Source organism: Melozone crissalis, unplaced genomic scaffold (genome assembly GCF_028551555.1).
Source record: "Melozone crissalis strain CALT ecotype California unplaced genomic scaffold, PUWL_Pcris_2 ptg000004l_1, whole genome shotgun sequence".
Lineage (NCBI taxonomy): Eukaryota > Metazoa > Chordata > Aves > Passeriformes > Passerellidae > Melozone > Melozone crissalis.
In genome coordinates, this window is record NW_026535782.1 from 13543696 (window position 1) to 13558042 (window position 14347).

Here is a 14347-nt window from a genome sequence, read left to right on the forward strand (position 1 = left end):
AGCGCCGAGGGGGGGTTCTCCCGGCGCTGCACTTGCTACATTAACTCTGCGCGTCGGAGACGGCGACACAACTTTCCGGGTCTGCCCCGGGCGTCGGTGACAAGAGGCTCCTCGCCGCTCCGCTCGTCGCGCCCCCAGCGCCGGCCGGCAACGGGAGCCGCGCTCCGGCGGCAGCGGCGTGGTGGCTGCTCCTGACCCGGCTCTTCCCGGGAGCCGGGTGGGCATGTCTCCCAGTCCTAGCCCCGCCGAGCGAGGCGGCCGCCGGGTCTGAAGGAGCGGGCGAGCCCCGCCGCCTCCCGGCCATGCGGCCCCTCGGCGCTCCGCTCGCCCTGCTCTGCCAGGTGCTGGGTGCGTGGGCTGCCTGCGCCCTGGCCCCGGACCCCGTGGCAGCCTCTGGGCCGCCGGCGCCCCCGCAGCGCGCCCGCTCGCCGCCGGCCCCGCCGCCCCTCGCCCCCGGCCGGCGGGCGGCCGCGACGCTGCCCGGGCGCGGAGCCCTCGCTGGCGGCGGAGCGGCGGGGCCGGGCGGCAGCTGCGCGCCACGCGGGGCCCCGGGCACCGGGCGACGGCGGGCGCGGAGCAGCGAGCCCGGGGCGGCGGCGGGGAGGGGCGGGCCCCGCTGGCTGCCCCTGAACGGCTCGGCCGGCGGCGAGGGCAGCGCCGGGGGCCGCGGGAACGCCACGGGGCGCCGCGCCCGGCTCCGCAACCCCTTCTACCCGCTGACCGAGGAGTCGTACGGCGCCTACGCCGTCATGTGCCTCTCCGTGGTGATCTTCGGCATCGGCATCATGGGCAACATGGCAGTGATGTGCATCGTCTGCCACAACTACTACATGCGGAGCATCTCCAACTCCCTGCTGGCCAACCTGGCCTTCTGGGACTTCCTCATCGTCTTCTTCTGCCTGCCGCTGGTTATCTTTCAGGAGCTCACCAAGAAGTGGCTTCTAGAAGACTTCTCTTGCAAAATCGTCCCGTACATTGAGGTAACGTCCCTGGGTGGGGATACGCGGCCCCCGAGCTGCTCTCCCCGCCGCAAGCCTGAGCCGTGTGCGGGGCCGGCGCTCTCGCTGCCGTCGCTGCCGGCCCGGGGGCGTCCCGGTGCCTTTGGTTCGGGTTTCCGAGTGCTCTTGAGATGGAGCGGGGCCCGTCCCGGCCCGCAGGGAGCGGAGTCGGCGGTGGCCGCGCCGGGTCCAGCGGCACCGGGATTTCTGCGGCTCCCGCTGAGCGCGTCCGGCGCTCCCTGCCACCCGCACGACTTCTGCCAAACTTTCCTTATTCCCTGTGACCCTGGAAAACAAGTGATCCTCTCAGAATTAGATCTCAAGTTTTTCACTTTGTTTGTTTTAGTAAAGTGAAGATGAGTCGGGAAAGCGGATGAAGGGCTTGAAGGGATAGCTTGTAAGGAGGTGATTGTAAAAATGGGATCATCCCATCAATGGAATAATGGAATGTCTGGGCTCTTAACTTATATTTCAGCGTTCATATCTCACGTTTATTTAGCTGCAGGTTTGTTGGGTTTTGTTTTTATTGGTTTTGTTTTTGTTTTTGTTTTTTTTTTTTGGAAGACACCAGCTCCGTTTAAACTGCAGCTTCTTGGCAGCTGTTCAGCGGCTCTGTCAAGGAAGCTCTCAGACAGCTGGCCACAGTCCTGCCGGCAGTGCTCAGGTTGTCTGCTTTATTTATTTACTGGAACCGAACACTGAGGCTTGCTGCTACGGTGGTAGCCTGGAGTTCTGGCTGGCTCTCCTGTGTTCCCAAAACCTTATGTGCAACATTATTCTGTAACTGAGAGCTGAGGGAACAACTGGTGGTTCTCTTGTCCTAAGAATGAGCTATTAGAAAAAAAAACCAAACAAGCTAAAAAGCAACCTCCTGTCCCCCTCCCAGAAAACCCTCAAATACCCAACTTGTTATCAATATAGAGAGTGTCCGTTTCAACAGCACATTAGTACACAGTAACACAGAATTAACTGTCAAATGATACTAGGATATTTTGAAGTGTTAAGAAACATGTGTGACCTGTGTAGCCATAAAATTGCCACAGCTTCTTTCATCTGTTTAGTTTATTACTGGTGGTATTGGACAAAGGGTGCAGCTGTGTTACGCTTAGTTGAATTCTAGGCCAGTACTATACCACCTGCATTTAAAAAACTCAGAGTACACTGAAGTCATTTGCATTTAAGAAGACATGATGCAGTAAATATGTATTTATGAAGAAACTTAGTGCTGGAATCCTTTAAAATTCCTGAAATGGATTCTGGGGCTGCTTTCCTTAACCAGTAAAAATAAGTAGCCAGTAAGTAGCAGTGTTTTAAAAGTAACCATTTCATTTAAAATAGCTACTGTAGTTTGTGTTTCAAGGACTTTCATGTGACATTTCATGCTTCCTAACCCTTTTTTGGAGCATCCACGTGCAAAGTTGAAATAGATCAGTAGTTTAGATGATTTGTGTGGCCACACTGTTCCTCAAAATTAGTTGATTATGCTTTGCAGCTTTGGGCACTAAAGAGTTTTTCAAACTGAAAGTAGTTTAGCTGAAATGTAGTTGCTGAAATTCAAATCTGTAATCCTGAAAAATATTCAGCTGCTGCTATTTTAATTTAATGTTATCTTATTTTTTCACTTTAAAGTTCTGTGGATGTCTAGAGCTGGTCTTATTCAAGAACTGGCACCACTCCAGTCAGGTGAACTGGTGTTAGGCTTAATTATCACTGGTGTCTAAAAGTAAAGCATTTCCCTTGTCCTTGAGGAAGTATAATAAAGTTCTTAAAACCTTTACTTTAGAACTAAGTTAGTTCTTAGTTATAAATATGAAGAGGTATAGCCTTGCGGTTCTGTGTTGCTCCCAGAGTTGTATAGTTTTTGTTCAGTGTCATTAAATATAGTACTCATTTATGTAAATTATCTCATCACCTTGAGAGGAGTAAGTAAAAGGCTGGATTTCCCTCTCTGTAAACTGTGGCAATGAGTGGCAGATACTGAACACTGGTGGATCATGACTCCACAGTTCACCTGGCACCTGGAATGAAGGACACTGTCCTATAAATCAGGATTTGACCCTGCTGAGGCAGAGAAGGCAGCTAGAGCAAAAGTGCACTGCTTTCCAAGTGTTGATCTAACCTCAGAGGCATTACACAGTGACACTGACACCACCAGGAGCCATGCAGATGTGTAGCATGTCATGAAATCCATCCCATGTGCAGCTGCTGCTCCTTGCTCTGTCAGGGATTGTTTACAGCAGTACATTATCTGACAGCTGAACAACACTCTCTTTTCCTTTGTAACTCACCTGGGCAGGCCCATCTTCTCACACACAGGGGAAGGGTGAAGTCTTATCTCCTTGAGAGGAAAGCTTTGACAGATATCTTCAGGAGAAGTTTCCAGACCTTTGTAGAATACAAATATGGAATCATCTTCCTGAAGATGGACACATTTTAACCTCCTGTCTGTATTTTCTATAAGTTTGCACAGTGTTTGGTTCTTTTAAGGGTCTCTTGGTTCCATCTTCTCATCTCTTTGTTTTTGGAGTTTTTTTGCATATGCTGTTTAGAGGGAGAGCTGTGTGTCTCACCGGGGTTTGTAGATCCAGAAATATCTCAAGCGTCAAAACCCCTTATTGGCCTGAGTCTTCTGTCCTACCAGCTTCTACTGTCAGAACTAGAGAGCAGGGGATGGCTGATTATCCACAGTAAGTGATGCAGTGATCACAGCATTTTAACATAAGTCAAGCATGCTTTGTGCTGTTTGAAGGTTTCAGGTGATCCCAGGGAAATACCTTGAGTTTTCTTAGTTCAGCCTCTTGTGACCAATTGGTTTTTATTTGTGCTGTTTTATGGGCATTGCATAGAATTCCAACAAAGCATCTGCTGCTAGTGATAACACATATGCACACACAGTCTGGGAAAAATGCTTTATGATATCTTCCTGCACATTTGTATAGGTAAAGACTGAGCTTCCAGCAGTGGAGTGTCTTCACAAATTTAATTTAAAGGCCAGTTTTTCCATACCTAGTGAAGATCTTCTATGGCAAGTACATTAAGTAGTAGTTTCAGCTGTATATTGTATAACAGTATGGCCACTTGTAACTATTAATTTTGAGTGTACTGAAAAGGAGTTGAGAAGGGAATTTGAACAACTGATGCAGCTACTCTGCCTGTAAGGATGTGTGGAGATGTGCTTCTCCTTTGCTTTTTAATACTCTGCCACTTTTCTACATGGCTCAGAATTGTAGGTTTTGGCATGCATGTCTGAAGTCTTTACCTGCACACTGTTTGTTTTGTCTTTCATATAGTTTTGTCAGTATTCCTCAGAATTAGGAGACATGAGGTAAATGACAATAGAAGGACAATGAATTTGGATAATTCCTGCTGATGTGGAATCCTTTTGGTTTTGTTCAAAGCACTCAGTCTTTTGAACTTTTGAATATAGTTCCAGTTTCCCTACTTACAGATTTATTCTAGGCCTTAATAGAAAGAAATACAAATGTAGACAAAATCTGTACTGTGCTTTTAAATATTTTACAACTGTAAGTCATGTAAAGTTATGGTTTTTTCTTTATTTCATTTTAATGCTGAAAGCCAGTAGTGAAGAGATTAAATAAGTTGTTTAAGGCCCAGAGCAACTTGCACAAGATGACAAATGTATTCTGTCAGGTAGGACTGGAAACTTTCTTTCAGGCTTAAGATGGAACTTTGCTTGAGTTGTATGCATTTTGCTATTGGAGGTTACATGAGAAGCTTTGTTTAAGGGAGTTGCATTCCATGTGAACAGATTGAATCAAGCTACTTATGGCCAAGCAGGGGTTTAGAATTGAGGAGTGGTCTAGCATGAGGGTTTGCAGAGGCTGATTTACCATCCTGTGCAGTCCAGCACAGAGCAAGAAGTCGCTGAGGCCAGTGTATGGTACACAGCCCTGAATTCAGTGCTAGTGAACATGAGGCCCTCTGCTTTTCCCAGACACCTCACAAAGAACAGGACAGAATTTGTGATGTCCTCATCTGGACCATAACATGCATACAAGACTGGTGTGATTCTGGAGCAGGCTGACAGTAAAAGCCTTTGAAATCTGATGCCCAAACTCTGCATGTGCTTTTGGCAATGAATTTGTGGCATCACTCCTGTTTCTCGTGGGCAAGTTCCAGCTCAGGAAAGCTATCACAATTAGTATTCTTAGTGGAAAGCATAAGGATTGATTTGGACTGAAACACGAATTGCTCTCTTTCCCTGGAGCTGATCCTCCAGGGCAATTTGAGGTGAGGCTTTTTCCCATTTCTCTTTACTTGACAGAGGTAAGCAAGAAGTACAGAGAAAGCTGCTGTTCTCTGCCTGTTCCAAAGCTGTGAGAAGAGATCCCTATTTTAAGTTTCACTTTAGGGAAGCAAATACATTTTTAATGGGAATTTATAAAAGCTGTGTATTATCTGTCTTTTCTGTGTCTTTTGATGTGCGGCATTTTCTTTATGTCTCTTCTTTGACTCCAGTCAGAACTGTGCTCCTGAACCTCCAGTGAGTCCTCTGGGTCACAGACAAAGACACTCAGAGATGTCTGCAGTTTCAAGGCTTCATCATGAGTGTTTTCTAGGGCAATGGCTTGATGTATCTTTAACTGAGCAGAATATCTTCAGTGCTTATCATACAATAATTGTTTAAAACTGAAGTGTTAATATGTCTCTGCCCTTTAGGTATTAATGGTACGATGATGATAGCTGCCATGTTGGTTGTTGTGTCAGTCTTTCTTTCCTCTGCAAATCCTGTCCTTAGGATCCTCTAAGTTTTTGCTTTTGGCTAAACTTTGCCTGTGGCATTTCAGCATGGAAATGAATTTGTGTCAGAGTAGGTTTAAAATTGGGTCAGTAATATTTAAGTTACATATGTGGGGAGAGGAAAAGGCAACATCTGTGATCCCAACTCTATTGACTCTGCTCTGAACACTAGCATGTAATTTCTCCATATGACAGGATTATTCCTGCAGAAAGAGGAAGAGGTAGATTCCTATCTGTAGTTCCATATTGCTGCTATTAAGAACTAGTGCAGGAGTCCCTTGTGTAGTGTGATGAGAACTTGATCCTCAGTGGAAAGTGACACACAAAAAACATGTACCTATTTGGTAGCGTGGTAGATAGCAAACAGGGAAATGAACAGAAATGAAATCCTTTTGTGTTTTGTGATATTTCCAAGCCCCTGGATAAGCATGTGGTGTACTAGTGAGTATTTTCAGTGCCCTGATAGTCTGTTGGCTTTTGCTTCCTACAGAACTCAAGAGTGACACATGGAAATGGATTCTGATTCTATGCAGTATAGCTTGTGATATACAGAAGTGTAAGATATTAAGGGTAAATATCACATAAAGCATGTGTGCTTTATGACTCCTTGGTGTGAATGTTGATAGCACTTCAGAGGAAACAACAGTGTTATAACAACCTGTTAATAACAACCTGTTATTCCATGTGTGTGGGATCATCTCCCTGAGAGTAGATTTCAGAATTATCATCTCATCTTTCAGATAGGTGATATAGATTTTTATTTGGGATACATAAGATAATTGCTGATGTCAGAGCTGTACACTGGCTCCAGATCTTCTTGGCTACTGAACTATTCTTGCCACACCACAGTAGTGTTTTCACTGTGAGACTCTTCCCTATTTTAATGCATAAAGCCATTAATGGCACTTCTTGTGAGAAATACAGATATATTCTTTTTTAATAATGACTGTTTTTCTTGGTTTTGTTTTGGGGGTTGTTGGGGTTTTTTTGGGGGAGTGAAGTGGGTCTTCTTTATTAAAAGAGCAGAAATCTAGGTAAATATTACATTATTGTTTGCAGTGAATTGATCTTTTATTTTGCAGTAGTCTGTTCTTATTACTGGAGTCTGTACTGTAAGTGTAGAGTAGCACAAAAAAAAAAAGTATTGCAGTCTGTGCTAAATTTATTTATTTATTTATTTATCTTAGGGAAAATGGATAACTCTACAGGAGTCCCCCGGTATGTTTCATTAACATGTTCAAAAGCTATGAAGTTTAATGTGGATGTGGAATAGCTGTCAGAAAATTATAACCTATAATGGCTTGAGGAATAAAAATATGATTATATGATATAACAGGAATGGATATACAGAATCTATGAGGTGTCACTGATACCTCAGAGGTGGCTTGGATACTAGTCACCAACCTCTGCTGTAGTTCAGCTTTCCCATTACAATGTAAAAATGTTGTGTATACCCATCTCACCTTGTAACAAAGGAGGAGTGCCATGCAGTTTTAAGAAATTCTTTGCTATCAACATAAAATATATTCTATCTTAGAAACTTCAGCTTCAGCTGATGTCTACTTCTTATAACACCTTTATTTTAACTTGTTCAATATAAACTTAGTCTACATTGTTTCCACTCACTTTTCCATCAGAATGGTCACTGCCGTTTCTAGCCTGGAGCTGCTCAGAGCTGGTTGATTTCCATTCTGTTATGTTCGCTGTCTTTTGGCTTAAGTGACTTTTGTATTTCATAATACATTTTTCTGTAGATAGCAGCAATATCACTTATTGCTCTTTGTCTTACTGGGTGGAATGACCCAACCTCTCTTTTGTATTCACTTACAGAATTTGGTCTTTGTTGGACTTTTCACCCAAGTCACCTCTTTTGATCTTGCTTCTGGTTTTCATTACTTTTGACTAGAAATTAGTGGGACAAAATTGACTTTTATTCCCCCAGCCATAACTCACTGTAATACATCTACACTGCTCTGCTGGCTAGCCAGTCTCTGCTCCTGGAAGCCAGGGCCAAGAGCTGTGGGACCACAGCCAGGAGAAGAAGTAGGCCAGGCCAGGAAAGGCCTGGGAACATTCTGGTAATTGTTAAAGTTTGTGAAAGGAGAACCAGTATGCTGGAAGAGTGGACAGGAGAACAGCAATTATGCTGAGCATTTCATGAGTTTGCTATTGTTCTCTGTGGCCTCAGTTCCCCAAATCATTTTTGACACTGTTGACTAACAGCTGGTGAGCTAATGACCAAAGGTTAATGCAGTGTCTTGGAGGGGCATCACAGTGCCCACTAAGTCTCAAGGCTTTTTAAAGAGAAACAGTGTTTAAAGAGATTCTTTTGTAACAATAATTCTGTCTATGCTGTAGCTAGCAATCCTTTCAGCAGCAGTTCTCTGCCCAAATGGTGTGGCTATCTCCTCAAAGCAGGGGGATTCCTTCGCCACTTCCTCAGAACAGAATGGTGGTCATTCATTTGGAAATCTGGGGACTTTGCTATTTCATGTAGTAAGAGAAAGTTGTAAAATTATGTCATCCTGAATGTCTGGAGGCTGAAGGAGAATCTTCAGTGGACAATATAGAAATAAACCAGAGAACTAAGTAATGATCAAGAACTACTGAGCCTGAGTTGCCCTTACCTTGCCTCATTTCCAGCCAGGTTGTTGGAATTAAGATTGGAACAGCATATCAGACATTCAGCTGTTACAAGAAGAGCGCCATTAAACTCCATGCAGCCTTGCACCACTTTACAATTTGTTAATTTGTGCTTTACCTTCTCCCTGTCAAATTGATGATCTTAATTTTGTAGTTATTTCAAGGCAATATAATACCTGAAAAGAAAACTTCTCTGAATTTTTTCACACTTTCAGCTTAGCTCTAATTATTAGTATGACTGGTATGAAGAAACACACCTAGACTGAAATTATGTGAACGTGCAGAATGCATGTCCCAGTTCTAACCCATAGGTTTTGAGCAGCACCCATTGATTTTGCTGGCTGTTACTCATAGTCTGCTGTGTGGAGTAAATAATCCAACCCTTGAATTGCTCTACTGCATTTAAGCAAGTCAGCTGGAGTGAATCCATGATCATCTGCTTGAGTGTTTTTGTTTGGTTTTTGCAAGCTTTTCCATGGCATCACTAACTCTGCTAATCTACAGAAAATAGGAAACTGTTGCTTGAAACACTGGCTTTGTTTAGTTTGTTTCATCAGTAAGTCCATGGGAGGGTTTTCAGAGCCGCCTTCCAGTGTTCCTAGTTGTTTGCTCTTGCTCTATTTCTCTATTTGAAGCCTCCAAGTTGCTGGTCAGTCAATGTGACAGGAGCCCCCTAGGTTATGTTTCCTCATGGCAGACGTGTCTTCCTTCATTAGCCCAGCCCCAGCAGCTGCAGAGTTTAATGTCTGGGCCGCTGTGGAACAGTCTGTTTGCCACAAAATGCTGAAGTGTCTGCCTTGGGGTGGGGGGAGGCTCACGCCACAGCTGAAAGGAAACATCTTAATGTACAGACACTCAGGTTTTCTTCTGTTTTGCTGATTTTTATTTCAATCCCCAGTCATTTCCAGATCTCAGTTATTTCCCTGTCTCTTATAATTGTAGCAAGCTGAGTCCTGACCCTTTTGTTATTCGTGTTTCATGTTAAGGGTAAAGGTTTGAAGACTGCACACACATTTAAATATTTTGGAAACAAAATTGCTGATCTTGAATTAAAAAATCTGACTCTGAGCTGTGATACATGACAATCATATTTCATTAGCAAAGTTTATCACTGTTCATTAAGATTTCCCTGTATTTTTCTTTAAATGTTTTTTATTTTTTTGCTGTATTTACCAAGCTTTCTTTGAATCTTGTCAGACAGTTAAACTTCCAAATCAATGGTTGCCTATTAAAAATATTTACAGTAGTGCTTTTTCATTATTAAATATTTCTGCAAGTTAATTAGTAAGAGATTGGATCTTACTTATTCCGTCTTTTAGGAAGCAGCTTCAAAGAATTCTTCAAGCAGGCCAACATCTTGCAGTTGGAATTAAAAGTGCCTTATATTTTCAGTGATAGTCAATTTTAGCAATCTGATATGGTTGTTAAATATTGAAGGTCAAAATTAATGATACATTTATATAATTTTGCATAATTGTGCTATCTATCTTTGAAGAACTTTTTTCAGAGATGCGTAAACAGCATTATTTCAATATTATGGCAGAAATCAGAAAGTGTATCCCAAAGTCTATATGAAATTTAAATATAGCATTACACATCAAATTTGGATAAGCAAAATTATAGTGAACTGCCTAATATTACTTTATTGCAGAGATATGGTTCATTCATTATAAAAGTAAGCATTCTTTACATTTATTAGCAATATTGTTTTACTTTCTTTTTCCTTCACAACACATCAACACATTTTCAGCATAACATGTGTATGCAAACCCAAGAAAATAAGTGAATTAAAAATCAACAGGGCACTTAGTCTTTGTCCAATTGAAGTTAATGAGAGTTCTGCTTTAAATTTGAACTGAAGTTGAGTTTATTACTAATAGAATTAGGCCAAAATGTATATAGTCTTCTTGCAAATTTATTTTAGGAAATTAAATTATAAACAGGATAAAATGATAGGAAATGATGTTTCATGGCAGCACAAGATTTCTGTTCATGCATAGAATAATGATTATTAAAGCTAGAGAACATAAGCATTGCTCTGTACTTGTTCCTCACAGTATATAATTGACAGCTCTCTCCAATCCATCTTTAAATCATTTAAAGAATGAAACTTCTTCTGTTTCTCCTGGCCTACAGTACACTTTCCCACAGAATGTTTCCTATGAAATTAAGCCTGGGTTTTCCTTGAATTTTTTCTAAATTAAATATTGACTGTTGGTTATATAGAGCCTAACCACTGTAGTGAAGATTAGTTTTGCACAGGCTCTGGAAGTCTCAGGATTTCAAATACAGTTTCTTTGAACTCATGGCGGGGGATGACTATGCGCCTACATCCCATCAAAATTTTGCTTAAAAGCCTAAGTCCACAAAAATAGTTGTTGGATCCTACTCAATTCAGTAGATGCCTCATCCCCAGAGTTTCTAAGTTTTGTAGATATGGAAAGTTTAATGTTTTGATCCTCTGCTTGCATGGTGAACTTGTTATGTGGTCGTAACTTCTGCTGAAGGAAGACTTTCCTATCTCTCCCATTTTGACTTGAGATTCCAACCCCTGTGGTGGAACCAATCCTTCTGAAAAACACCCCTTAGAAAAAAGTGGGGGAGGAAACAGTTTAGTTTTAAATTTTGATCAGTTCCTCTATATTTTTTTCCCACTCAGTGTTGCACAGATGCTTGCTTGGACCTCCAGGAGAGGTTGACACCAAGCTGGAATAAGAATTTGTAGGAGAAAAAAATAGAAGCATGTACATATTATGACGGTTCAATGTGCCTCATTGAAAACGCATGCTGGATGGTAGCTCAGCAAACACTGGAAGCTGGTTGCTGTCTGTGATGCTTCTTTTGATGGTGCTCAGCACCACGGTGCTCAACTTCCTCTCAGTGAAGAAGCTCAGTGCTTCTCTTCCTCCCCCACTTTTTTCTCATTTTCTTTTCCCTTTCCTCCCTGATGTTTTTTTACCCTCCCCCAGCCAGCACCTGTATTAACCTGTGCTGCCTCTCCTCCTTCCCAGGTGGCCTCTCTGGGCGTCACCACGTTCACGCTGTGCGCTCTCTGCATCGACCGCTTCCGAGCCGCCACCAACGTGCAGATGTACTACGAGATGATCGAGAACTGCGCCTCCACCACGGCCAAGCTGGCTGTCATCTGGGTGGGCGCGCTGCTGCTGGCCCTGCCCGAGGTGGTGCTGCGCCAGCTGGCCACCGAGGAGCCCGAGTACAGCGGCAGCCCCCCGGGCGAGCGCTGCGTGGTGAAGATCTCCACGGCCCTGCCCGACACCATCTACGTGCTGGCTCTCACCTACGACGGGGCGCGGCTCTGGTGGTACTTCGGCTGCTACTTCTGTCTGCCCACCCTGTTCACCATTACCTGCTCCCTGGTGACAGCCAGGAAAATCAGGAGGGCAGAAAAAGCCTGCACGAGGGGGAACAAGCGACAGATTCAGCTGGAAAGTCAGATGAACTGCACAGTGGTGGCTTTGACCATTTTATATGGGTTTTGCATCATTCCTGAAAACATTTGCAACATTGTGACTGCCTACATGTCCACAGGAGTCTCTCGACAGACTATGGACCTCCTCCATCTCATTAGTCAGTTCCTTTTGTTCTTTAAGTCCTGCGTCACCCCAGTTCTCCTGTTCTGTCTCTGTAAACCTTTCAGCCGGGCCTTTATGGAGTGTTGCTGCTGCTGCTGTGATGAATGCATCCAGAAGTCTTCCACGGTGACGAGTGATGACAATGACAATGAGTACACCACAGAGCTGGAGCTCTCCCCATTCAGTACCATCCGTCGCGAAATGTCGACTTTTGCTTCCGTGGGGACTCACTGTTAATTGACCGTAGGACTTTATTTCCTGCATATTTTTCCTTTTTCCTTTTTTTTACTTCATATTTTTCTTCTTGAAGCAAAATGAAGGAAAAAAAAATCACTGTTAAAAACTACTCTTCAAACCAATCTGTATTAACAGCCATGCTTTGGAAAATAATTTCTTTGGTTATTAAAAGGAAAGAAAGAGAGAGAGAAGAGCCAGCACTCAGTTTTACATCATGAGATTTTGTGTGGTGCTAGGATTTCATTGGTTGAGGAGGATGATCCATATCAATCTGCTTTTATTTAATTCTGTAGTATTTTTTTTGATAATCACTGTAAAATGTTTATATAGGCATTGTGGGCTTTGCAAGGTGTTTTCACGTAAAAGATGTGGTGGAAAGTATTTGAAGGTAGTTTTAATCAAATTACTGTACACTATTTTGAGAGGACTTGGGCTTCAGAGAATTTATAAAGTAGCATAAAAATAAATGAGGTTTTATTCTTTAACTTGATTGTCAATCTACATTTAACAAAGACACCTATGAGTAGTATTAAATTCCTTTAATAAGTAAAAAAAAAACCTTTGCATATCATAATTTAGGTGGCCATATTTAATTAACATTTGAGTACTTACACTTGAAGGATATAATTAGAGTGTTTAAGGAAGATGATTATAATGGTATTAGATTTATAGGAGTGGGTTTTTTAATGTTATATTATGAAGGTTCAATGTGCCTCATTGAAAATTTTCTTCTTAACCTGCAGGTATAAAAAAATCTTGAGTTATTTTGTACTTCTTACAAAGAAACACTCACTTTAGCACTGAATTTTGTCTCGTGTGATTTCAAAATCAAGATTCTTTCCAGTATGCTATTTGTTTTACATTGAGTTTATGTCCTCCATCTCTGTATAAATGGCTCCTACTGGCTTCAGTGAGAGTCTCATTGCAGAGAAAGGCATTTTTTTTTGCCAGAGGTTTGCTGACAATAAATGTGAGGGACTGAAACATGTGGAGAGTGAATTCCTTCTATTTTAAAAGGTATAAACACACTTGGGGCTTGACCTAGAGCCCATGGTAGTCAATGGAGAGCTTTCCATCAATTTCAGACAGCTTTGAATCAGACTGGCATCTCCTATTTGTTCTGGGATGTGTAGCATGAATATTAATCACAGGGGCTCTGTGTGCTGGTTCAGACCCATGCTGCTCTCAGAGGCTGCTATTCACTAGCAGCTCACAGCCCTGAGGCTGGTTTGAGAGCCACTGTGTGTTCTGCTGATGGCTTCTTGCTGTCCACAGAGTTGTTAAAATGAGGAGGGAATGTCAACACTGCCAGCAACAGTGTGATACAGTAAAATCCAAAGTTGCTATAAGCAAGCCGGACTGGAGACTGCAAAGTGCCTATCCTTACCAGCAGAGCTTATATCCCCACTCTTGGCTGAAGCAGACATTCTGTTCTTGGCAGGCAAGCCGGCTCATATTTACACTGGGCAGCAGCCTGAAGTGTAGGCACAGGCTGAGGAACTGAATTTTTTATAGATAGCTTGTATTTTAATACTAATTAAATAAATAATGCAGCTGTATTGAGCAGAAGGAAAATTTCATACACTCATGCTTTGAAATTAACACTGAATATAACTGATGCAGTGTTACCTCCCTTTTGATACCTGCCTCTATATATGTTAAAGAGCTTGCTGTAACTTCTGGAAAGGATTCTATTTTTTGTTTGTAGATTCCAGACTTAATTTGTCTAATCTTGGTGATATTCTTGGGCAAGCAGAATTTCTTCTTTTTCTTTACCATTTTAACCTATAATAATTTCAACTGAAAAAGAAACAGTTGAAATTAATGAATATTAATGTAAACATATATGCACATGAGTTCTTCTTCTGACTTTTGAATCAGATAGTGGGCCCTAGCAAGGCAGTCTGCTTTAACCACAGGCATTTGTTTCTGCTTAGAACTTGAGAAATTACCCAAGTTTTTAAAGCCCTATTTAACATGCTCAATCACTTCTGAAGATGGCAACTGTCCCTTCCTGAGAAAACCTTTCATTGACTTGCCTTTGCTTGATTACATTTAATAAACTATGAAAGGGATTAAAAGAAAAGATGGAAACAAAATTCTTGCTAACTTTGG

General features: G+C 42.5%; 1 protein-coding gene across 1 annotated transcript; it reads left to right on the plus strand.

Annotated features, from left to right (window-relative positions):
- Positions 1-208: 208 nt before the first annotated feature.
- On the plus strand, positions 209-13216 carry GPR37 (G protein-coupled receptor 37). Its single transcript, XM_054278471.1, has 2 exons — positions 209-980; positions 11414-13216. The coding sequence occupies exons 1-2, from the start codon at positions 303-305 to the stop codon at positions 12230-12232; spliced, it is 1497 nt and encodes a 498-aa protein (XP_054134446.1). The 5' UTR covers positions 209-302; the 3' UTR covers positions 12233-13216.
- The last annotated feature ends 1131 nt before the right edge of the window (positions 13217-14347 follow it).